General features: G+C 45.1%; 1 protein-coding gene and 2 long non-coding RNA genes across 15 annotated transcripts; 2 read left to right on the top strand and 1 right to left on the bottom strand.

The window, feature by feature from the left end:
* Nucleotides 1-1,570: 1,570 nt before the first annotated feature.
* Nucleotides 1,571-4,921, top strand: LOC120679979 (stromal cell-derived factor 2-like protein). The gene is made up of 6 exons (XM_039961629.1): nucleotides 1,571-1,931; nucleotides 2,113-2,253; nucleotides 3,686-3,826; nucleotides 4,190-4,239; nucleotides 4,340-4,469; nucleotides 4,613-4,921. The coding sequence occupies exons 1-6, from the start codon at nucleotides 1,824-1,826 to the stop codon at nucleotides 4,694-4,696; spliced, it is 654 nt and encodes a 217-aa protein (XP_039817563.1). The 5' UTR covers nucleotides 1,571-1,823; the 3' UTR covers nucleotides 4,697-4,921.
* A 6,575-nt stretch (nucleotides 4,922-11,496) lies between these two features.
* LOC120678472 lies at nucleotides 11,497-17,644 on the top strand. Of its 10 annotated transcripts, none has more exons than XR_005676596.1 (11): nucleotides 11,498-11,717; nucleotides 12,502-12,575; nucleotides 12,832-12,900; nucleotides 12,982-13,079; nucleotides 13,801-15,382; nucleotides 15,934-16,133; nucleotides 16,214-16,342; nucleotides 16,579-16,639; nucleotides 16,771-16,862; nucleotides 17,036-17,133; nucleotides 17,232-17,631. It is a non-coding gene; the product is annotated as an uncharacterized LOC120678472 (long non-coding RNA). The 10 variants fall into 10 exon arrangements; XR_005676594.1 differs by lacking the exon at nucleotides 16,579-16,639 and having other exon boundaries at nucleotides 11,500-11,717; nucleotides 13,801-13,921; nucleotides 14,849-15,382; nucleotides 17,232-17,644; XR_005676597.1 differs by lacking the exon at nucleotides 16,579-16,639 and having other exon boundaries at nucleotides 11,497-11,717; nucleotides 15,990-16,133; nucleotides 17,232-17,644.
* A 683-nt stretch (nucleotides 17,645-18,327) lies between these two features.
* Nucleotides 18,328-24,603, bottom strand: LOC120678473. 4 transcript variants are annotated; one of them, XR_005676600.1, is made up of 3 exons: nucleotides 24,174-24,603; nucleotides 22,747-24,094; nucleotides 18,328-18,670 (listed from the first exon to the last, which is right to left on the bottom strand). It is a non-coding gene; the product is annotated as an uncharacterized LOC120678473 (long non-coding RNA). The 4 variants fall into 4 exon arrangements; XR_005676599.1 differs by having other exon boundaries at nucleotides 22,777-24,094; XR_005676601.1 differs by lacking the exon at nucleotides 18,328-18,670 and adding an exon at nucleotides 19,641-19,772.
* Nucleotides 24,604-25,251: the final 648 nt, after the last annotated feature.

Here is a 25,251-nt window from a genome sequence, read left to right as displayed (position 1 = left end):
GTGGTCCTAGAAGTCACTTTGACTGCTAATTATGTATTAAATAAAGTCAGTTTACAAAACTAACTCCAAAACCTCTGCGCTAGGAACCCTGATGAATCTAACGAGGCATTTGACCACGTCATTTGAGGATGGATGGTGTAGATCACTGTAGGCAATCATCGATTAATTACCGTTATTAGATTTATCACGAAAAGTTACACTCATTTGTGAAAAGTTTTTGCAAATAAATTTCATTTACTTCTCCATGGATGCAAGATTTCTTTATCAGCTTGCATGTTCAAGAATCTTAGGACACCCGCAAAGGTCAAGTAAGTTTGCTCTCTATAAAAATATCCACGTCATCTATAGATACTATAGTAGATCACCCACTCAACAATCTATCTTTTAACATGATTTACTGGGATCCACATGTACACATATTTTATTGAGTCCACGCCCCTTTCCACTGCTTTCGCCCGCATCGGCCGCCCTGGCCACCGCTTCCGCCCGCACTGGCCCGGCAGTGACGGTCGCGCCGTTCCTCTCCGCACGGGCGCCGGTGACCTCGCCCTTCCTTCCCACGGGCTTGGCGGCGAAGCGAGGCTCCATGGCGAAGCTCGCGTGCCAGAACCGTCGTGGTGCGGCAGCCGGGCGGGCAGAGCCGTGCGACCCGGCAGGTAGCCCGCGGCCTTGGCCACGTTGCGCCATGCCGCCGGCGCCTCGAGCGCCGTTGCTGCATCGCTCGCGTAACGGAACGGTCGTGAGCTCCGCCGTCGCCCCTCCCTGGGTCCGGCACCGGCAGCCATGAGCTCTACCTCCCCTCCTCGTCCGTGCGACCTGCGAGTTCCGGCCGGTCGTCCTTCCTCCCACGCCTCAGACCCCGCCCTCCGGCCGCCCCTCCTCCGCATGCTCCGGCGACCTCGCTTCTCCTCGGCGCGCCTCGCCGGCTTCGGCATCCTCCACAAAACTCGAGGGAGATGGAACGGAGGAAAGAGAGAAGCTAGGAGGCTAGGAGCAGTGACGAGCATGTGAGTGGGACCCGCTCAGCATGGAAGTCTGGGGGCTCTCGCTAGCTCAAGCTACGTTTCTTTCTCTCTCTTATACTCTCTCCGACGTGGACTATTATCCACACAATATAACGACCCGTTAGCCATGCCCTTAGAACAAAACCAAACAGCCCCAAAGTCTCAAACCCGTCAAAGCCGATGCCACGAGGGCTCAGGCTCCCCAACCAGTAACCTCGCGCCAGATCACCACGGCAGCCACGCTGTCACCTCCTCATTTGCCGGGCACCCCCTCGCGTGACGTAGCCACGAAAACCGCTGCTCCCAGACGCGCCTACTCCTTTCAACGGCTAACATTCACATCCAATGACCATTGGGTCCCACAATCCCGACTCCATGTTGGACTCTACATGTCATTACCTCTGTGTGCCTCACGCGTCTCTCGTGGTCGCGGCCGGAGTCTTCCTCCCCACACGAACCTTTCAAACTCGGAGCGTTTCCCCTCGCGAGCTCAGAGCGGTCAAGACTCAATACGCGTTAAGCAGAGAGCCCCGAAGCGTACCTTCCAGAAGAGCCCCCCCCCCCCCCCCCCCCCCCCCGCCGCAGCCTCCTCGAGGCTCCGACCCCGCCGCGGTGGCGCCGTCCACGCCCCAGCCACCCCAGGGTCTCTCCCGCCGCCGCACCGCCTCCGCCGACCACCAGCCGAGTCCGTCGGGGGCCGCGACCGCCAGCCTCGCGCGCGAGCGTATCAGGCGCCGCGGCGAGGCGGACTCGGGCCCGGAGGAGCGGGAGGCCCTGCCCTTCTGGCAGAGGACCTGGTTCCTCGCGCTGCTGCTAGCGATGGCCGCCGCGTCGTTCGCGCTCGCTCTCCTGCTGTACCTCGGCCTCGACCTCCACGTGGCCGCGCCGGCGCAGTCCTACGCTGCCGACCCGGATACCGTCGTTGAGGTGCGACGCCCTTCGCATTTCCTGTCCTGCGTTCTTCTATTCGTAATGGTGTGGGTTTTGGATTGTTGGATTAGTGTTCCAAGTTTCGAACTTGTGGGGATCGGTACTTAATTATTTTCCTCACCATAGGCGTGCTTGGTCGACTGGAGCTGATACGATTGTTTCTCCTATCTGTTGGCAGATTACCTACGGGTCAGTGATCAAGTTGATGCATGAGAGGACCAAGTTTCGGCTGCATTCTCACGACGTGCCTTATGGATCTGGCAGCGGCCAGCAGTCGGTCACCAGCTTCCCCAACGTCGACGATGCCAATAGCTACTGGGTATGTGTCTCTCCAGTTTATTTCACTAAATCAATCTGATCATGTGCCAATAGCTACTGGTATGTGTCTCTCCAGTTTGTTTCCCCCACACTTAGTTCAATGAAAAGTACAATCCAATGGCCTTACTAATAAAGTTACTAATCATAAGAAAATAGGCCACTCTGAATCTGCCAAACCATTCTTAAATTCATTTCTGGCATTATTTGATGGACAAACATTTGGGATTTGATTGAGTTGCTGAATAAGTTGCCTGATTCTCTCAAACCGCTACATATTTGTACCCTTTTCAGATTTTATTTGAAATTTAGACATAAGCTTCCATTGAGTACGTTATATACCTGTCTGACTACAGTCAAAGTTTAGTTGATTATTTTCTTTGTGAATTTAAATATCTAGAAAAATACTAGTTTCCAAAAAAAAGATCAGAGAGAATGTATGCTATTGGCTAAGAGTCACCAGGAAGTGCAACCAGCCTACAGTATGTTTCAGCAAACGGTGACTTGCACTAGAAAAATGATTGAGGAGATCCTGTGTAGAAACCATAACTATTTCTGTTTCCAAAACATTAAGCAAGCTTTCTGAAAACACAGTCTAACTTCCAGTAATTTGGGTCCAGTTTTCAGCCAGTCAATGGCCAGAATTCTGCAGTGACGGTAGTATGTTACTATAATTTCAAACTCAATGATTTAAACCCCGTGCAGGAAAACATGTATTTCAGGGCTTAAAACTAACAAGGTAAAGCTTAAACTAACTATCATGTGGGGCTGTGTGGGAGACTATTATCAGAGAAATTGAAGGAATGCTTTTACAGTTGCTTTAGTAGAGAAATAAGAAGTCAGTTCTCTTAGGGAGCGTCCTAACATGAAGTTGACAGTTGAAAATCTGGTATATTCAGCCAGCCACCATGTTACGCAATTCCCATATAAAAAGAGGCTTGTTGATCCATGGTTTGACAAGCAATAAATCTTTTTTCTTTTTTTTGAAACTAACACAAGCAATAAATCAGTCGAATTGTATCATTCTATTATCTGTTTACTGGCAACCATGAGACAATTTCAACCCACTACATCTTATGTCAACTAGTAGACCAGCATCCCAGAGAGGCTCTTACTTTGTGACGCTAGCTGGGGTGGGGCATCTTGCATAATTATGTGTGGACTGTTTTATTCGCCGTGCCTTTTTTGTGAAAAATTATTGTGCCTTGAGTTCTGCATTTTGAAAAGTGGACATTTGGAGAACATTGAAAGTAGTGTCATCACCTTCCTGGTCTTCTCTTAATGGTAACTTAAAGAAAATATGCCTATTAAATATTAATAGAACATTTAGTGACATGGTTCTGATGTTGGTCTTACACTGTTACATTTCTTCAGTAGTTTCATGGTGGAAGTTCTGATCTTGAAGACTTACTTTTATGGTACATCTTCTTATGCAGATAGTGAGACCTCAGCCAGATTCTTCAGCAAAACAAGGTGATCCCATTATACATGGAACTATAATAAGGCTTCAACATATGAGAACTCGAAAGTGGTTACACAGCCACCTGCATGCTTCCCCCATAACCGGAAATTTGGAGGTCAGCAACAAATTACTTTCTTGTACTTTTGGGCTATGCTTGCCTGTGTTCTTCACAGAGAACCTTTTATAGAAAAGGTGGTTTTAGCTAACTATAGTTCTCAGGTTATAGAAACTGTTGGAGTACACCCACCTACGCCCCCCTGGCGCCCACCCCAAAAAACACCACCACACACACACAAAATTTTGAAGCTTTCTGATTAATACGATACGTTGTAATAACTTCTTGTCTCATATGAGAAATTATTCAGAATTCATGGCTACTTTTGCCAACAAAACCGTTTCTCTGAGTAAAATTGTGTCATTGTCTGAGATTTGTTCTTTATATGTTCAAGACATCATGTTCAAAACCGTTCACTCTCAGGTTAGCTGCTTTGGTGGAGAGAATGAATCAGATACTGGAGACTACTGGAGGTTAGTGGTTCTGTTAGAAATGTAGTGTGGCAAGCTATTGTCATATCTTTTCCCTTCACCTAGCTGAATTCATGTCTGTTGTTACCAAATAATTTATTAGGCTCGAGATTGAGGGCAGCGGGAAAACGTGGCGGCAAGACCAGAGAATTCGGTTAAGACATGTTGATACTGGTGGTTATCTGCACAGCCTTGACAGGAAGTACACACGAATTGCCGGTGGGCAGCAAGAGGTGGGTTCTTCTGAGTTCTCATTTTTTCTTCCATCCATTTGTGATTGAGAACTCTGTTATGCTACCAGAACTATTCAAGCCAACTGGAACTGTTTTGTTAGAATTATGTGAACCAACTGGGTAATCTTTTTCTGCTTCTGCAGGTATGCGGAGTTGACGACAAGCGCCCGGACAACCTCTGGCTTGCAGCTGAGGGGGTCTATCTCCCGGTTATCCCGCGCAAGTAGCTCTACCGCTGGATGACACGTGCCATTGTTGAAAGGAACTTTCATGGTGCTTAGGCTGATTCAATGCACAGAGCTGTAGTTGTAATTGTTCTAACATTTTACTGTAGTCTACTTGTGCTGTCTGAGTGTCTGTAACATTACTGTGTTCAGAGCAAAACACAGTGCATCTGTTCCGCTCATCCGTATCTCCTCGTTACGAAATCTGAGCCAAATTCTCTCCGTTCATTAGGCCACGCTCATATTACAGAGTTTTTTTATTTTTATATTATTTATTTTTTTATTTTTTAAAAATATATACCACAATTTTTTTTTGCAAATCTGGCCTCCTGTCGCCAGTTCAACTGGCGGTAAGGGCATACCGCCGGAAACCAGCGATAGGGGGTACTGTAGCGATGTTATCGCCGATTCATCCGGTGGAATTTGTTTTGACCTGGACAGCTCACATTCAAAAAATTATAACTAATTTATATGAAATCGGATGGAGATAAACTTTATATAAAAATTATAGATCTCAACGAGATCTACAACTGTGTAGTTCAATCTTTTTTCATTTGGAGCCATCTTGATGCTCAAATAATCGATAAATGCTCCAGATATAAAATTTATTTTTGGATTTGAAGCTTGTGACAATTATTTGAGCACCAAGATAGCTTCGAATGAAATAATTTTGAACTACAAAGTTGTAGATCTTGTTGAGTTCTATAATTTCTATATAAAGTTTATCTCCATACGAGTTCATATAAATTAATTATAATTTTTTGAAGGTGTGTTGTCCAGTGTTCAGACCAAAATTTAAATTTTAGATCTGAAATTTGTGTCGATTATTTGAGCACCAAGATGGCTCTAAATGAAAAAAATTTGAACTACAAAGTTGTAGATCTCATTGAGATCTACAATTTTCATATAAAGTTTAACTCCATCCGAGTTTATATAAATTAGTTATGATTTTTTGAAAATGAGCTGTCCAGGTCAAAAGACATTTCGCCGGATGAACTGGCGATAACAACGCTACAGTACCCCTATCGCCGGTTCATCCGGCGGTATGCCCTTACCGCCAGTTCAACTGGCGACAGGAGGCCAGATCTGCAAAAAAAAATTGCATTATATATTTTTATAAAATCAAAAAAAAAATAAACAAACTCCATATTACAAGCAGTAGGGTGGTCCCAAGGCCCGGCGACCCTGGGCACCCCACTTGAGCTCCTTAACTTCCAGCCTAGTGAAATAATATCATGGGCCGTTACCAGCACAATTCAAAACACTCCACGGTCTAACCCAATACATAAATCAGGCGGAGTTGGCCCAGGCTCAGGAAAGATTTTGGGTCCGCCACCGATAAATTGTATGATCTTTTTTACATGACTTATAAATTTCTCCAAGAGCAACTCCAGCAAGGTTTCTATTTGAATCTCTATTTTCAAGGATTTAGAGTAAAAAAATCAAACTCCAACAGTATCCCTACTTGAGTTGCTAGAGTAGAGAGGCACCCAAATTCCCCCTCTTAGCCCCATCTCCTACGGGTCCCTAGGAGGCTCCTATATATGTTTTTTTTACCGTTTCTCTCCCTCACGGAGTTCGAGCTCGAGCACCCTGCCCCCTGCCCCCTCCCTCCCTCTGGCCGCCGCCGAGCTCGACCCCGCCGAGCTGCTGGTTCCCGCGAGTGGCCCTGCGTGCCCGCCCCGAACCACCCGCACGCACACGGCGGAGCTCCGACCACCCGACTGCCCGCACGCACGCAGAGCTCCCACCTGCGCGGACGGTTGGAGCTGCATACACGTGGCGGAGCTCAGACCATAGCACCCCCGCTCCCGCGCACCGCCATCATGGACCGGGCCGGTAGCGCTCCCTTGCTTCTACAAGCCGCCGCCACCACGGACCAGGCCGGCAGCTCCTCTTGGCGCTCGAGCTTCTACGGCAGTAGGCATGGCAGAGCCATGGCGGCCCTCTTAATCCACCTATGGAGTCTGCAGTGGAGACTGGAGAGAGAGGCCTTGGAGTAAGCGGTGGAGAGGAAGGATAAAGAGGACAAAGAGGAGATAAACTTCGCTAACGGCCACATATATTATAATTAAAAAAAGGGTGGATGAGAGATTGGAGGTGGCTCCCACGTGTCATAATAGGAGCAGGGGTTTAGTAATAGAGGCTATTGTTTGAGTTGATGTAAAAAAGTATAACCTCAGAAAATAGGGACAACTCTGCCCAATAAAGTAGAGGCTGAAAGTAGGAGCTATTGCTCTAGATGCTTTAACATGATCCATTATGCAAATCTGCAGCGACTCGACTAGAGCACCGAGAGGCTCATCATAAACCTTGTGTCGATCAAACTCTTCTAGAAAACACAAGCAACATAAGCTGGGCGGTGGGTGCGCATAGCTGCGGCTCCTCGCCGTTTTTCACCGCTATCCTCGCACGAGCTATAAAGGAGGCGGATGGAGGTGGTGAGCGCAGAGGCGGCTTGCGGGGCGAACGCGGAGCTAGGCAGCCGGCGGGCGGCGACCGGCGGAGAGGTGTGCGCCGCGCAAAGGCAGACGCGGAGTAGCGCGGCGACAAGCGTGGAGGCATGCGTTGACGCGGAGGCTTGCGTTGAGGCTGGGGACGGGCGTCGACGTGTATTAGGAGATGATGGCGGTGGAGGAAGGATAAGGTGGAGAGATTGAGAGGTGAAGGAAGGAAAAAAAAAGAAAATCAAATAGGAAGAAAAAAAGTAAAAAAAAATACAAAATATAAGGCTATTACAGTCATTTACTTTTGTCCATGTATTTTAAACAACTAGAAGAAGTTATGTCAAATATTTTTAAATAACTAAAAAAAGTTATTTCTGTTAAATATTTTTCTAAACAAAAGCAGCTCCATCAAAGAGACTCTATAAAAAAAGCCACGGCCAAAACTATTTGAGGCACAATCGAACCCCTACCAAACAAGCTTGAAGAAGCAGTGGCGCTCATTGGTCCCACGCTTCCTGGGACCACACCTCTCCTAGTCTTGGGTGGGTGTTGATCTATTACGCAACCGTGCTCGATGTCGAGCTCTCGTGCCGTGCCGCTTGATGGACGCGTGTATAGTGTCCGTAGCAATGCCCGTTTTATCTTCCTATAAACAATAACAGACTATTTCTTTGTATCAGATAATTCTTCACGTAACAATTATATATGAATGTCTTCAATCGTCGTACCATTGAAGACATTCTAATCTAATCTCGATGCTTATATTGAATTGCATATGCTGTCGTACACAAAGCAATGTTTTGATCTATTCTGGACTGAAGTTTCTAATCTATTCTCGATGCTTATAGGGCCTGATTGGATGGGTGGATATTCCCTTATCCAGGCTTCCACAATGCAGCTTGCAGGTGTTTGGATGCCTGGAGTAACCCCTAAGCCTGGCTCCGGTTGTGCAAAAGGCCCCCTCCGGACTGCATTGCGGGGAACGGCCAATTCCAGCGTTTCCAGCTTATACAGTCATTTACTTTTTGTCCATGTATTTTAAACAACTAGAAGAAGTTATGTCAAATATTTTTAAATAACTAAAAAAAGTTATTTCTGTTAAATATTTTTCTAAACAAAAGCAGCTCCATCAAAGAGACTCTATAAAAAAAGCCACGGCCAAAACTATTTGAGGCACAATCGAACCCCTACCAAACAAGCTTGAAGAAGCATTGCTTGTGCCCGCGGAAGCCATTTGAGTGGGCCCCACATCTGTCCCCCGCACTCCTACAGTGCAGCCAACAAAACCCTCCCAGAGCGCTATGGTTACTGCTGCCTCCACTCTCCCCGCAGTTGCGCCGTCACCGAGGCTTTGGTCTCCATCTCTCGTTGGCGTCGTCGCTCACCTCCGTCGTGCGCTCGCCCTCCGCGCTCGGCTCCGTCGTGCTCTCGCTCTGTGTTGTTCTCGGAGTCCTCCTCTTCTCCATCTTTCTCCTCATCCTCATCTTCGGCATCATCGTCCTCAGATCCAGACGAAAGGGGCCCCCTTGAATGGCTGCGAGATCTCATAGGCGAGCTGCTGATGTTGTTCTTGGAGTTCGCCTCCAGCTCCGCCTTGCATTTCCTCTCGTGGTACTCCAAGCATCCCTCGCACGGACGGCCGGCCTCACAGACGAAAAGAGGGGGCGAGCAAGCGGTGAGAATGATCGGTTTGATTTGGGAGACGTTGAAAGGTGACCTTTAATATTGCTGCAGCGTAACAATACCCATTGATGATAAATGGTTACCACAACAGGTCCAGTTCGGGCAATCAATCAAGCCCATCTTGTATTGCACACTCCAATATAGGCCACGGTGCACCCAACCAAACAGAAACTTACCCAGCCCAAAATAACAATGCACCCATTCAAATATGCGCCCAAAATAGCCTGACTTGGGCTGGCCATGCATACATGTTACCCAGGCTAAAACTAGCCCACCCATCCAATCAGACCCATATTGAATTGCATAAGGTCATTCACAGTGGCGCATTTCACCGTTTAAGATAAGGTAATGACACCAGCTTTTTTATGCGCCGGTTATCGATTCCCCTGCGGTTTCCATTTCGCCGGATGTATCCATGACACCAGCTTCATCATCGGTCTTCCAACTATCGACACGACTACCGGAGATTGGAGGGTTGTTTCATCCCTCCAAGGTGTTTCCGGTTATGGTCACCTTGTGAGGTTACCTCTCCATCAGCTTGCTTGTTTGGGTTGGTGTTCTTTGATCCCCCGTGCGGGTTTGCTGCTTGTTGACTGGAGTTCGCTGGTGAGGCCATTGGCGTATTTCTCCGGTGAAATTGGGGACTGCCCGGGGCGTTCAACAAAAAAACAGTACGTTCCATGCGTGCTACTGATGGGCTTCAAACTTGAAGACTTTTCGTCGACTCGGAGTTCGGCCGTGAGCTTCATCCTGGGTTACCTTCTTCATTGCGGGAGGTGGAGGACCAGGCTGCGGCAACGATGGTTGATGGCGGCGACGAGCACTGGTTGCTCCTGTAGAGGACTTCTATGTAATTTCTTGTTTGTTCAGGGGTGGCCAGTTAGGGGGGCTGGTTGTAAGACTGCTGTATTAATAAAATCCAACCCTTTCTCAAAAAAAAAATAAGGTAATGACTTTATTACGGCATGTCGTACATTTGCGGTATCGCAGCCTAAATTGGTCCTCCACCACCGCGATAGCAGTGACACGTGCAAATGACCTCAAAACTTAAAAAAATTATAGTTCTTAAACCATATATCAAATTCAAATTCCGATTGCACAACTCTATCTCTCTCGAGGAGATCTTCAAAATAAAACCCCACTTGAATATATTTCGACGATACTTTTCAAAACACATAAATTGCTTTATGTGCAATGAAAAAAAATACCAAAATCAATTAGTCAAAATGCTCAATCGATCTGCTAAAGTGGCATATTATTGATCATGCATCAACATTCACCTACCTAATAAAGTTGTTTACCCTCATCCACTGTTGACACTAAACATTCTATCTTCACAATATGAACACCAATATCCACTTAACTGAACTCGGGCATGCAAAAGCAACATGATGTAAACCCATAAGCAATTTTTGCAAACAACATAAGCAAATTAGAATATGCGAAAAAGTATTTTATCTCAAAAAAATTATATCATTAAAATATAGTGGTGTGAGATCTTGTTTTGAAGCTTTTATTGAACCAAACACACCGGTGCAATCGGATTTTGATTTCGATGCTCGATTTTGAAACTATGATCTTTTTTATTTTGAAATCATTCCCACGGATGTGCATTTATTTTATCTGGTTGCCCTCACGTACATGCACAGATGGCCGGCTGTACGACCGATCTAATTTACGACCGGGCATAAGTTAGCTGTGTCCTTAAGATAATAGCCAGTTTCATTTTACTAATAGTGTCTAGTTTCATTTCACTGTTTACAATGATAGCACATCAGCTAAAGGGTGCAGGTGATAAAAAAGAGCCCCTTGTACTTAGGTTCTTTTCGAGGTTAATATTGCATTTAAGTATTTCAAGACGTTTTGAAACAAAACATTCTTAGTGGTGTTTTACATGGTTTTCCAACATAGGCCCTATTTGGTTCCATGAGTTATCTTTTACCCCTCTCTAAAATAGCCCAAATAATCCTATAAAGAGCCAAACAGATGTGTTATTTTGTGGCTATTTAGAAATAACCCACCCCTAAAAATTATCCCCCCAAGAGGTGTTATTTGAGTTATTTTAAGTAGAGTCCACTGCAGTAGAGAGAGATACTCTATATGAAAGAATTGGAAACAATTCTCACCAATATTAACTCAGCTATCCCTCTCACATACAACTCTTTAAGATCCACATGAATAAATTGGGTGTTTGACAAGATTTAGTAGAAGGCAAAAACAACATCAAGAAAAATGTTCCTGTCCAAATCCATTGTTTTTTTTTACCACGGCGCCTTCTACCCGCCCCTGTACCCACAGTGAAATTTTGGTGATTGGCGCGGCAAATCAGGAGGCGCAGCCAATCAATATTTGTCTTTCCATATTTTGTAATTTTCTTTCCTCCTCCCCCGCTGCATACCTGCCTCCGACTCCGACGCCGCCGCACCCCGTGACGCCGACTCTCCGTCGCAGCACCGCCACTTCGCCGGGGCCTTCGACACCACCGTCGCTCCGGCGTGCTCTGACGCTGCCGCACCTCCGCCGGGGCTCTTCGTGACCGGGCCTCCGACGCCGCCTCTCCGTTGCGGCACCGCCACCCCCATCGGGGCCTCCGACGTGCTCCGAGGCCGCCGCACCACCGACACCTGCCTCGCGCCTCCCCCGCCGCACCACGCCCCCCCCCCCCCCCCCCCCCCCCCGACGTGGCACTTGCCTCCGACGCCACCGTAGTGCGCGACTGCGCGTGGAGGGAAGGGACCTCGCCGTGCTGGCTCCGCCCGCCAACATCGCCGCGGCGACAAATCTCCCACCACCCAACAGACGCGACGCGGCGGCAGTCCAAGCGGCAACAGCCACACCGGCACCGCACTGTAAGAAGGCGTCTCTTCCGCACAGTCCAAGTTTCCGCCTGGCTGGTACAGCTAATTACTCGCATCATCTGATTCATTTCTCTGTTCCCTCTTCCTCTTCCTATAACCTAGCAAGGGAAAAGGGGTTTAGGCTGGGTATCTCTGTTCCCTCTTCCTCTCCTTGTTGTGCCTTCAAATTCATTTCTCTCTCGAATCAGCAGGCTGATGTTTTTCCTCTCCTTGCTTGTTTGCTCGCTTGCTGTTGCGCTGCTCTTCCTCCTTCGGTTCAACATCTATTTTTCAGATGTGGGGAATTATTTAGTGATAATTTTTGTTGCTGCTTGTTGGCTATACTTTGTGCTTAGCTATTTTGTTGATTGTTCTCAGAAATTCATTTGTCTGATTGGTACAATCTGCAATTTTGCATTGCAACAGGGAATTTTCATCCCTGGCTATTAGATCAGTAGTAGATAAGTAGATACTATTAGTCCTTCTGTCAGGGTTGAGATATGGAAATAAAATAATGGATTAGTGTTTGGGTGTTATCTGTTTTGTCGAAAGTTTCCCCATGCTTACATAGTCCATGCCATGATTCAAACTTAAATGATTGTAAGTCTGCGCAGAATGGAATTTGTTTAATTCCAGATGATGTCTTTTTTTTTTGTTATGTAAAGACAGTGTTTGTGTCACATGACGAGCTGTTCTGAAATATCCATAATGATGCATTGCACATGAGCAAGATCTGATACTCACATATGATTTAGTCAAATCTGGTGTCCATTTGGGCTATGCTCAGCTAACCATGCTGATGCTTTGAGCAGCACTAATGAAAGCAATATATGGTATGCAGGTAACAGCAATTAGCTCATTCACCGCATCAAGCTCGGCTGGTTGTGTACAAAGGGACATGCTCTTGTGAAGAAGGTACCCCAACTCCCTTGTGGTTATGAGCTCGCATGTGTTCCTGAGGACTGGAAGGATTGCTCGTATCGATCTAAATACAGTTACTCCGATCGAGGCGCGCCCGGCCAGCCCCCTCGGCTCCTCTCGCTTATTTCGTTATGAAATAAATTTCTAATTTCCTTGCATTTTGTGACCCCTTTTCCTGCGTGTGCCCGTTACGGTGTGGATCAGAGTTTAGTCGGCTTTCTCTGTACTCACCGATCTGCTTTTCGACCAGTGCCTCACCTACACCGAGGAGCTCACAATCAAAGATAGCACCTTTGATGGACTGATGGGTTTCTCCCAGGTACGCTTCTCCTTAGAAAAAGAACTATGCTGATTAACCATTTGTTTGATTAAGTATTGCGGATTACAATGTTGATACCAGGCTACCTGCGCATACATTTGGTTCCTGGCAGCATGTTTGATTCTTAGAAATCCATGAGGCAGTCTCGAGGGGACCAAACCAGATTGTCCTGAATCTAGGTGTGCACTCAATCACAGTTCAACCTTAGTTGATTTTTAATTACACTTAGGCTCCGTTTGGATGTCGATATTGGAGGTCTTGGCATTGAATTGAGTTCAATGCCAAATCAACCTAGTATTGGTATTAGGTTACAATACCAAAGTCATTGTTTGGATGTAGATAAAATTGCAAGATGGAATCAAAGCAGCTGGCAGCTGGGAAATACCGATTCATGTTTGGATGTCCACACTGTGGCATCTGATTTTGTCCACGCCGAGGGAGGCAGGGGAGGAGCCGCACGGCTCGCTGGCGGAGGAGCGGCGTGGGGCTCGCCGCGGAGGGGGGCAGGGGAGGGGCGCCGCGCAGCTCGCCGGCGAAGGGGCGGCGCGGGGCTCGCCGCAGAGGGGGGCAGGGGAGGGGCGCCGCGCAGCTCGCCGGTGAAGGGGCGGCGCGGGGCTCACCGCGGAGGGGGGCAGGGGAGGGGCGCCGTGCAGCTCGCCGGCGAAGGGGCGGTGCGGGGCTCGCCGCGGAGGGAGGTAGGGGAGGGGCACCGCGCAGCTCACCGGCGAAGGGGCGGCGCAGGGCTCACCGCGGAGGGAGGCAGGGGAAGAACGACGGAGGGGGAGGAAGAACGACGAAGAGGAGTACGTGCAGGGGGTCGGGGGAGGGAGGGGAAGCGATTTCGGGCGAATACAGAGCGGGAGACCTCAGAATCATGGGCGGGCTCTTTCCTTCGTGCAGGAAGCGGCCGCGATATTGGGCACCAATGCCTCGGACCAATTCCAGGATCATCCAAACAATGGAATTTGAGGGCAGCAAATACCAAAGCCAAATCGAGGCTCCCAATGTCTACTTCCAAACGGTACCTTAAGCATTTGTCTAATGATCTACATTGTCTATGCCACAAAACACAGGTTGAGACTAGAATGGTTACAAAACTTAGATTGAGTGATACTTTAGTTATTATCATTAAATATGGGTGAATGTGCATATGCTCAGGAACAAATAAGTTTATTAGTGTGGCTGTCCGCAAAAATATTTAGCTAGATAGACATTTAGGAGTTAGGACCGGACAAATTTATTCATCTACCATCTGTCAAGGATGTCATTGCCTACATGAGCATCTGCACTCCTTTTATTGTCATGCTAAATTGTGTGGTTACTGTCTGGCTTGAATCTAATATTCTCCTATTACTGGTCACTAAAACAATGAGTTGACTATAGTGGCTTCAGAAGTTGTTAATTTGAACTTGAAGTCTGAATCGCCACACTACAAAACAAGTGGGTGTACAGAGATTTCACTGACAATGGCCACATATTTTTACAAACTATTATGTGGTTAAGGTTTGGAGCTGCTGCTCGATAAGCTAGAACAAAACATAAACTTCAGTAAGGTTGTGGCCCTCTGCCCATCTTAGAGAGCCAGCAACAACATGGAAGTATCTATTGGAAGATGGGAAGCCAGATTTATTGTGTACAACCTACAGCTATTTTGTTTCTTTGCCCATGTTGATTACTTGAGTAAGAGCCTATGCTGCATTATCATCTCTATTTGTTCCTGCATTGTCAACCCCCCCGCCCCCCGCCCTCCTCTTTGTTTGATTGAAATTGTACTACCTTGATCAGCAATTCAGCATCCATTTTAATATAGCATTTGTTGTTTTCAATCGGCCAGCATCCTGATCTCATGACTACTACTTTTACACAATGTTTCATTTTCAACTGGCCAGAATCTTGATGTCTTCCTCTTTATATCAGTTCGTCTTTCTTTTTCTTGATCAACCTGCAGTCTGCAGAAGCTGCATACTTCAATGCCTGTCCCTACAATAGCACCATGACAAATCGTGCTAGCCACGTACTGTATGGCCTATGCAAATATTTCAACGTGGCCAATTGATGGTTGTGCCATGGCGCCCTATCAATTTGATCAATCAGTGGTAGCAACTGTATGCACTAATGTACTACATAAATATTTAGATGCTCAGTTATTTGACTTCAAATTGACACTCAGTTGTTTTATTTTAGCTTGATGCTCAGTTTAACCATATTGTTTTACTGAGGATTGGGTTGTCCATTGCACAATTTTAGCCATCTACATGATGCCTGGATCATCCCATAGATTGCTCAAATGCAGCAAGTTATTGTGAATGATTATTTTCTAAATGAAGCTCCATTACTACCTGAAGGGTCAATTCCTGCAGTAGCATTATATTACATTTTTTGGAAGATATTCTAACAAAGTTTGTTGATGATGCACAAAAGTGGTGAAGTTTTGTGAACGTATTTGGCCACGTCCTCCTAGAGTGCTGCTGGTGCTGGTCAGGTTCGTGTTCGGCCTCACATGTTCAGCATCTATCCTTTACCAAACTCTTATTTGGTGTCAGCATGAGCATCAGTTTTTTAACCGATAGGCATAGTCACTGGGATTTTGAGCAAGCTCCTTGCTAAAAGCTCAAGCAGTTTCATATAGTGAGTTGTGCCTGGATAGTCACACAACCCAGTACTGATTTCTTTTGTTTTGATTCAGGTTGCATACATTTTTCTTTTGCTTTGGCAGGTATTTTCTTCTTCTGTGGTAGTGATCATTTGCTCAAGTATAAAATGGGCTGAGGCAGAGCCACTGTTGAGGAATCATTTTATATGTGTATTAGAATTGACTCAATATCTATAGTAGCAGGTCTCAGAAGTTCATATACATTTATTGTTACATGTTGCGATAAATATTCATACGATGAAAATTGGTGGTCATGGAGAGAATTTATTTGTCTGCTCTACTGCTTGTCTTGGAATCCCATATATATCAGCTTTCAACTATATTTCCCCCCTTCTCTATATATATAGTTTTCGTTGATTGATTTATAGTTTTGAATGCAGAAACGTGGACTATGCCATATGATGGAAACTCCATTATATCTTTGTGCTCAGTGCAGATATGTTATGCTGCTATGGTTTTCCCAAATAGATGGATCTACAACACCACATTGCTGTATTTTTGAAGCTCGTGCTATATCAGGCTCATTGTATTGGGTTCTCTGTGTCTCATCTAAAGCATGGGAGAAGTGGAGAACCTAGAGGTTAGCCTGATTTCAGGTTTCGCACATGTCTAACTATTAACTCACTGAATTTCTCATGTGTTGATTTTTTTTGGTATTAGAATTCTCTGCATGAAGTTGGATCGGATAATGTGAATAAAAGATGCTTGATATATACAGGCTTCTAAAATCCAGTACCTTCTACAATATAAAGAGATGATATTTGTGGCAAGATTCTGAAGAAAAGCGTTGTAAGTTTCCGAGCATAAAAAAGCTAAGATGTATGGTTGAAATATACATAACACCACATCAGTCTGAAGTTAAATTGGCATGATCAGTAGCTAGGGGCGAGATCGCAATTTCATTAAAAATATTATTTGATTGTATATGTAAGAACACCAAAAATATAAATGCCAATTCTTTTATAGACAAATAAAACTCTAGGTGCTGGTGTGAGAACTAAACTAAGTATATAATCTATTTGCAGTCACCCAAGAGTTGATATCTGTCAGGCTATTGCACTTGTTCATGGATAGATTTTACTAAAGGTCTATACAATAATCCCATGATGAACCTTATCCTAACATGTGATTTTATACTACTATCATCCTAACCTGTGATTTTATACTACTCTCATCCTAACCTGTTGCCTTCATTGGCTGGTTGGATGGATGACCAGTGGGCGGTATGATGGAGGTGGTGCTCCTGCAGACGTGAGGAAACTGGACAGAGTACATCAGCAAGATAACCCAAAATATCTGATGCATACATGTAGAGGCTTCCTACCTATTTATTCCCTTTTTACACAAGGGAAATGGTTGTATCAGACTGAACAATCATTTCCACTGTCAATCCTTTTTGTTAGCATTGGCCCCCTTGAGCATATCCTAGGACATTATTGTGATTATGCCTTGATGGAGCAATCTGTTCTGGTTGTTATGCAGAGGATGGTTCGGAGATTCAGGGTGCCTTATCTGAGATAGTTGGCAGGCGTACTGTTCCTCAAGTTTTTGTCCATGGAAGCATCTGGGGGGCTCTGAGGGTAGTACCTTTTCTGTACTCGAGTCAGTTAACAATGAAGATTTGCACACTCCCAATCTTGACACCTGCAGTTTTACCTTTGTTTAATTTTTTTTGCAGATACTGTTGAGGCTTACGAAAGTGGAAAGTTGGCCAAACTCTTGAACATTGGAGTCAAGGGCGATCTTTAAGAAACATGTTAGCATCACAGAATATGTAACTGAGTATGAGTATTGCAGCATAATTCATAACATCTGAACCTTGCTGAGTCTGGAGGACACCTGCAGGCCGAGGCAAGGTGGTCAGGGCTCTGGTTCGCTCGCATCGCATTGCCGCGGGCCCGCGGCTATAGTATCTTTCACATTCAGCCTGCACCATGACCGATTTGCTTCCTTCTAAATTTCTTATTTCTATTAAGATGCAAACCATCAAATTATCTCGCTAGATTTCAATTAAATGATTGTTTGTTTGTGTTTGCCCAGTTGGATTATGATTTTGAAATTAAATGATTTCAGTTAAATGATTGTGGTTTATGTTATATTCTATTAATAAAATTCTTATTTATTAGGTTTTTTAAAACATGTGTTTGTGGCACGTGCACCTCCACTATTTGGAAAAATAATTAAGAGGTTTGACACGGTTGTGGTTAATAGATTAAACTAAATCAAGCCGATCACAAAAATAAGATTATTGAGTCAGTTATTTAAGTCCTGGGATGACATTGCAAAATATAAGGATGAAGCACGTGATGCTTGTCCAGCTGCTGCCACGAGCGATAAATTTCATTTCTTGGTTGTGAATCATGTTTCCTTGCGTGATTAGCAGTTTTGAAAGAATTTCATTTGTGTTATTTCTGTGACGGCCAATGGTGTTAAAACATCCTATGCAATTTTGAATATATGTGTTGTGAAGCTCTTGTGAGCTGCCTGAAGCTCAAGTGGGCTCGTGCTTTATGAGTTAGGCGTTTCACTTTGTATTGTGGTTAATTTATTATAAATATATATAATTGTATTTGTATTGTGCAGATATGATGGCATTTGGAATGCTTCTGGGTACAGTGATGAACGAGACCCCCGTTCGCCCACAATGTGTGGACTCTGTAACAGAACCGCCAAGTGAAAACGGCTTAATTAAGCGTAACGGTCATCATTTGGACACATCAGGCACATTAGCTTAATTAAAATAACTTGACAGCTCTTTCTCAACCCACGGCCGATTGAAATAACAACGGTAGTCTCACACGAAGATGAGCACAGATGGTATAGTATGATAGTACTTGAAACTACTTTTACAATACATAATATAATACATTAAAGTTTACAAACCATATTCAAATATACAAATGATATACACGTCTGACTGCCATTAAACCTAAGTTTGGTAAACATAAAACCTAACAACTACAATACTTAAGTATGAAGATGAATTACACACTCAGTCTTCGAATGTGCAATCCAGAAATCTACAAGTCTACTCGTCTGGGTCTTCAATGTTCCACCCATCTGCGTTCCGACGAACGAACTTGGCACAGCATAGACAGAAGTCTACATGTATGGGTCCTGAAATCATGTTTCAAAAATGCCCTGAGCAACTAATACACAGCAAGACTTACCCGATGGGTATACTTAGTCTTTATCTAGACATACAAGGCTTTTGGCTAGTGGGTTTGTTTTGCCAAAAAGTGACTATTAGTGGATCCTTATTTTCAATATTTTACCTCAAAATTAGGATCGAGTAACCATCTTTCTAAGGTTTGCAATTCTATAGCAATCAGTGTGGAAAAACAATTGATTATATAACATCAACCTCTATCCTCTCATTTACTTTCAATTCTTTACTACGATGCGACGCGGTGACCGAGGTGCTCATGTCCAAGAGCGATGACGGCGAATCGATCAAATATAACCTTGCAAGGTGGACCCAACCAACACGGCACGTATTTGTCCCGTCGGACTATACGAGCCAACCATTCCTTTCCCCGCCTCGAACTACAGAGCCGTCCCACCTGCATATAGTCAGCCGAGCCCCACGAGAGACCACCAAAAGTAAATAATACATCCCAATTCTCCGTGACCACTCGACTACCCTAAGGGGTGGGTAGAAGTTTTGTACTTTTGAAGTGAGCAGTACTCGACTTACCGGTTTCGACTACCTCCTACTCTCGGCATGTGGTTAGTACTGTTCAAACTCGATCAACAGGGCCAACAACGAACGGTCCTTAACCGACACAGACAGGGCTAAACACTCCCCGCCCGGTCTCCACTTTCATTTCTTCCATCTTACACGTAATACTACTGTATTGAAATATGAATACATCCTATATCTCGCGAGTGACAGAAAATCACTCGACTTCTACTAAAATCTATTAAGCATAGCAGTACTATCGATTTACTCATACTAGTATTAAACCGAGGGAACCTAGGAAATTATGCAACTAGGGTTTCAAACAATTCCTAAAAATGTAATGCACAAGTAATAAACATATGGTGATTCTTAATTTAAAATAGTAGGTGGTGCTCCGGGGCTTGCCTTCGGGCTGCTGCTCCGCACTAGGATCAACTGGGCCTTGGGCCGGACTCTCGCGATCCTCCTGCTAGGCTTGCTCCGGCTCCTCCTGCGGTTCCGCGATCGCCTCGAATATGATCTCTTCAGCTACGGTTTCTACATGTATGCATATGACATAAAAAAATGCAAACATAATTTGTAACTTTAAAATAGCTATTGATCGAGTATGCTACTAATGATCTATACAAACTGCATTTATACCCTAAAAATTACCCAAAAACTCGGATTATCTGGGCAGATACCCGAAGTATCCGGACCACAACACCCGGAGTATTCGGATGCATGGCTGGAGTCTTTGGACAAAAACCGGTGGCACCGGATTTCTAAAACCGGTGGTACCGGTTTCGGCACATGGTCAAGCTAAAACCGGTGGTACCGATTTCGGCTGGCGATGCACAACTTGGCGTGCAACGCCCGGAACAGAAGAAGGAAGGGCTCGGTGAGGTTGAGGGGAATGCCGTGATGCTTACCTGTAGAGAAAATGGCCTCTCATGCCATATTTCAATATAATGTTATGGTAATTGATATAGACAACACAACACTTGGACTAATATGATTGTTAAGATGATCATTCTCAGGCTTTTAGGTTCAAGTGATGATAAAAAGGAGAAGATAGGGTTCCGCCCCTCGCGGGTCTCAGGGCAGCGCCCTGAAACCTCTTCGGTCCAAAGGACAAGAATTAAAGAGACCGTGAAGAAATCCAAGTCGAAAAGATCAAAACAAAGACAATTTTCTATCACCGGTTAAACCGATGATGAGCAAATTGCACTCATCGGTGCAATGAACACAGAAGCTGCGAGCTAGGGTTTGGCACCGGATTAACCGGCGTTGGGTGTTTTACACTCACCGGTGTAATGGACTTGGAGGCCGAAGAAGCAGCAGGAGTTTTACAGGCACCGGTTAAACCGGCGATGAAGGCAAAGTGAACGTCGGTGTAATTGTCCAAAGAGTTAGTTTTTCAGGAATCATGGGACAGTTACATTCACTGGTTAAACTGACGATACGTCGGTTAATTGCCCGTACAACTAACGGCTAGTTTTTCAAGTGGGCAGATTACATTCACCGGTTGAATCAATGATGGCTATTGGAGGAGCGTCGGATTAACCGGCGTTACGAGCTTTTTCTGTCAGCTTTCCTCCAACGGCTAGTTTGAGGGGTTGGGCTATATATATGCCACCCCACGCCTCTTTTGGGGGTGCTGGAGTTGCTGAAGAGATATAGAAGTCTACTACACTTGAAGAACAACGCCAACCACCATAGAGCTTCATTGTACATCATATAAGCTTAAGCACACTTGTGAAAGTGCTTAGTGCTTGATTAGGCTTAGCTCTTGAGAGAGTAAGCTTGAGAGAAGCCTTGCTGCGGCAAGCAATCGTTGTAATCGTCGTGTGACCCTCCGACTTGGTGTGGAGCGGCATCGACACTTTGTGCGGGGAAGTAGACCCCTCTTGGTGAGAAGATCCGATGTGAAGACGGTGCTGTTGGTGACGCTTCGAGAGAAATGGTGGCGGTGGCCTTGTCTTGGTGATTTGGCGCCACTTAGCCTTTGCTTGCCGGAAGCCTTTGTGGCTAACGCAAGACGGTGATCAAGCGAAGAGACTCGGTATCACACTTGTTCTTGTTGGACAAGTGGCCGTGGACATAGGGAGGGACTTGGTGTCCTAACCGAACCACATTAAATCGTGTGTCTTGGTGTCTTCACGGGAGTTTGCATATTCTCTCCCTTACCTCTTTACTTACCATATTACGTTTCCACATTTATTCTTTCTTGCGTGCCTTTACTTTCCTAGTTAGTTTGATTAGTATTGCTATAGGTTGCAAGTCTTTTGGGGTAAATAGAGAGTAGCATAGATAAACCTTAGTCATAACTAGCATGTGTAGGACATGTTAGGTTTATCTTATGCAATAGATTGAGCCCTATGTTAGAAATCGAATTAGCGACCCTATTCACCCCCTCCCCCTCTAGGGTCGGACACCCCGGCGATCCTTACATTACCCCATGCTCAGTTTGCGTGGAGAAAGGCCGGAGACTGGAGGTCGACGCGTGAGGCGAATCTCCAAGAGGCCACATCGGTGAGGAAATGATTTTGGCCGAAGAACGGCTCAAATGAGATCGGGAATGGATGAAGAACGAGGTTAGGCAGGTGCTAGTGGAATTTTAATCTTATTTGAAGAGAGTACAAATATCAACATTACAAAGTGTATCACAATATGTTTGCTTTGTTATATCAATCTTAAATTTCTTATTATTTTTAAATACAATTATTTTTTAAATATGTAATTTTATTAAATATATATTTTCTTTAAACACGTGCCACACACGTGAATCTCCACTAGTGTGGCTCCAATAATTGAGAAAGTGCATTATGCCAAATAATCCTTAGATCCAAATAACTCAAAGGTTATTTTAGTGGATGGTTATTTCTATGGGCTAAATAATAGCCTAAAAAATAACCCTAGGATACTTTTCCAAACAGGATCATAGGGATAAAACGAGCTCTCATTGACTCCACTCGGTTTTCCAACGTTGCGAATAAAACGAAATGCTTTGCGTTGAGTTTCACTCGGTTTCCAACGCATAGGAGACGGTGAGCACGGGTTTCAACTAGATAAAGCTTATCTTCTCTCTCATAATTCACGACACTTATGACATGCCAATATATTAAATAGAATGGAACTATATTGGTCAAAGTTCTTTTCAAAAAGAAAAAGATTGGCTTAACAAGCATCTCCAACAGTCTACATCAGCTGGTTGTGTCAGCACCGTTTGGATCCCCGCACTAAAGTTTTAGTCCCGTACTCCCGTGACATTAGATGTTTGGATATCAATTAGAAATATTAAATATAAACTAAATTATAAAATCAAATGCATAAATGTAGACGAGCTCGCAAGACGCAAGACAAATTCATTAAATCTAATTAGTTCATAATTTGCTCATATTTAGTTCTAATTGCACCACAATAAATATATATTAATGATGCTTTAATTAATTTAATATGTTCATCTCGTAAATTAGCCCCAATTTATATAGTCATATGGGAAATCAGACGCCATGTAAATTTCTGCAACCTGAATTCACTTTGCACACTGGGTGTTCACCTCAGAAGCACGAAAGTCCTGTGGCACTGTTCGCTTATGTTGCACCAGATGCGACTCCTGAAAGTACCTTCGGTTCCTTGGACGCCAATATCATCTGCTCCTCTGTAACCTGACACCACTGTCTACTTTTTCTCATGCTAAGTTTTCACATTAATGATAAATTCACCATATAAACTAAAGGTGCAGTATTATAGCCAAGAACCTGATCTAATAGTTCAGTGCAGATAAGAACCATTTCAATCTGTATGAGCCGCTGATTCAGTAGATTATTTTAATATTTTGTATTCGTTCAGCTGTACCAAGTTGAGTGATATAACACGAACTCAGATCTTTGGAACTTTAGAAAATCTCTTGACATTTGAGTGATGCAGGGAAGGAAACAAACACAGTAAACATATGCAATGCAGGTTCTTAATTCATCTTCCACCCTCAGATCATATATTCAAAGGCCTAAGAAGTGCAGGAGAAAAGTCGCTGCAAATAAACTCAATTGCCTGTAGGATACTGGAACTTTGTTTCTCAATTGCAATGGTTACATTGCCAAGTGCATAGAAATAATTTTTATTGAGTTGACAATTGTGGCATTGGTATGATCTCCAATTTTAGTGATAGAATTTCAGATGAACTAAATTTGATCAGCATGGAAGCACTCAACTTAATAACCATGTAACACATAAGAGAAATGAAAGGAGATGCTCAATTATCTTTAAGAAGGATACTCCAAGAAGGATACTGGAAGATGCAAGAGATGTTCAAGAGTAATAGATTAGTCAGATCCTAAATAGGCTATCCTCCCACACACCACTACCCAAATTGTGATCAAACAAAAACAGGAACCAAACAGAAAGCAAGTCCTGTTTTTATCACTTGGAAGCCTGTATAAGCCCTCAATAAATAAGATTATCTGCTCTAAACTCTAAATAAGATTATCTGCTCTAAATAAGACAAATGAACAATGACCATGTTCGCACCTTAACTCTAAACAAATCAATTTCCAACTGCATACCATACCATAAGCTAACTAAATCTGTTCTATTTTTTTTCACGACAAGATTATCTGCTCCATTCAAGTAAACTAGCATCAGAACGTGCAATTAGCTTGACTATGAAGTACAAAACTCGTCTATACAGGCTGCAGATCGAGCAATGAGGAATTCCCATACAGATTAGAGAGCAAACCAGAAAATCGGAATCAGTGTCAAATACGCACACCCATCTTGCGGACACGTACCTCGCGGATGCCGTTGTAGAGGTCCTGGACGGTTTGATGCCGATCTGGAAGCCGTCGAGGCCGACGATCCAAACTCTTCTGAACGAACTGTTGCGAATCGAATCCCAACAAATATAAAATCGAACGTGAGGGGGACGGTGGAGCTTGGAGTCGCTGGATTTCTCACCAAGTCGTGCGGTGGAGGAGCATGGAGGCGCCGCGGTCTCGGAAGCGTCGGGCCGTGAGGTCTCGCGCCAGAGGCGGCGTCGAGTGGCGCACGGGAGGCGCGAGGGGTCCGAGCTTCAGGTGGGGGAGTGAGGCGCGATGAGCCCGCGTCGGGTAGGGGGAAGGTGATGCGAGGGGGACGGCCTTCCTCTCCCCCTCACGTCCCTGGGCAAATTCGCCTCCTTCCACGGCGGCGAACTTGTGAAGCGCGCGGGTTCCTCAGAGACGCTCGCGCCCCTCCCCTCCTGTCGCGGGGAAATTGGGCGCCTCCCGCGGCGACGCGTCGTCATCGGCGAGGCGCACGCGGAGGGAGGCGCCCTCGTCCCCGGCAGTGGCGGTGCGGGCCTGGAGCGGAGGAGGGGTGCGGCGAGTATCAGACCCGGGCACCGGGACTGTTTAGTCATAGAATATTTTAGATGAAGGAATAGCCCGTGGATGTATTTTATGTCTTGTAACTACTCGAATAGGCGTAGAACTAACTGCAATACAAAGGAAACTATCCAATTATGTTGTAGTAGGACTCCAATTATACTCGGCTAGAACTTTTCATGTAACCCTGTACCCCCGAATATATAAGAGCGGAAAGGGACCTCCTCGAAACACATTAACACCTAAGGCAATACAAACCATCACACATGACGTAGGGTATTACGCAACTCGCAGCCCGAATCTGTCTAAATCTTTGTGTTCCTTGTACCATCAAGTTCTAGAACAGTCGATCCCTACCTACAAACCTTACTACTAAGGATAGGGGACTCGGCGAGTTCATCGACGAGTTCGATGGCCACTTTCGCTTTCAGCACCATGGCGCCTCCTCAAGGCGCCACCTTCGTCTTCGGCTCGTGGGTCTGCGTCGCCAATGGTTCGGGCGGCTTCGACAGCCACCTAACCAAACCCCCCCACGCTGAAGGCGACCTCGTCGGAAAGCTCCAATAAACTGGCCGGATCAAACAATCATGGCATCATGCTGCTTCCCGACCTCGCCAAGGAGATCGAGATAAAACTCGAATACAACTCGAGTTCCACTCGGACTCAAACTG

Source organism: Panicum virgatum, chromosome 6N (assembly GCF_016808335.1).
Source record: "Panicum virgatum strain AP13 chromosome 6N, P.virgatum_v5, whole genome shotgun sequence".
In the NCBI taxonomy this organism is placed as follows: domain Eukaryota; kingdom Viridiplantae; phylum Streptophyta; class Magnoliopsida; order Poales; family Poaceae; genus Panicum; species Panicum virgatum.
The sequence above is the reverse complement of the archived record's forward strand: the minus strand, read 5'-3'. Positions and strand labels throughout refer to the sequence as shown.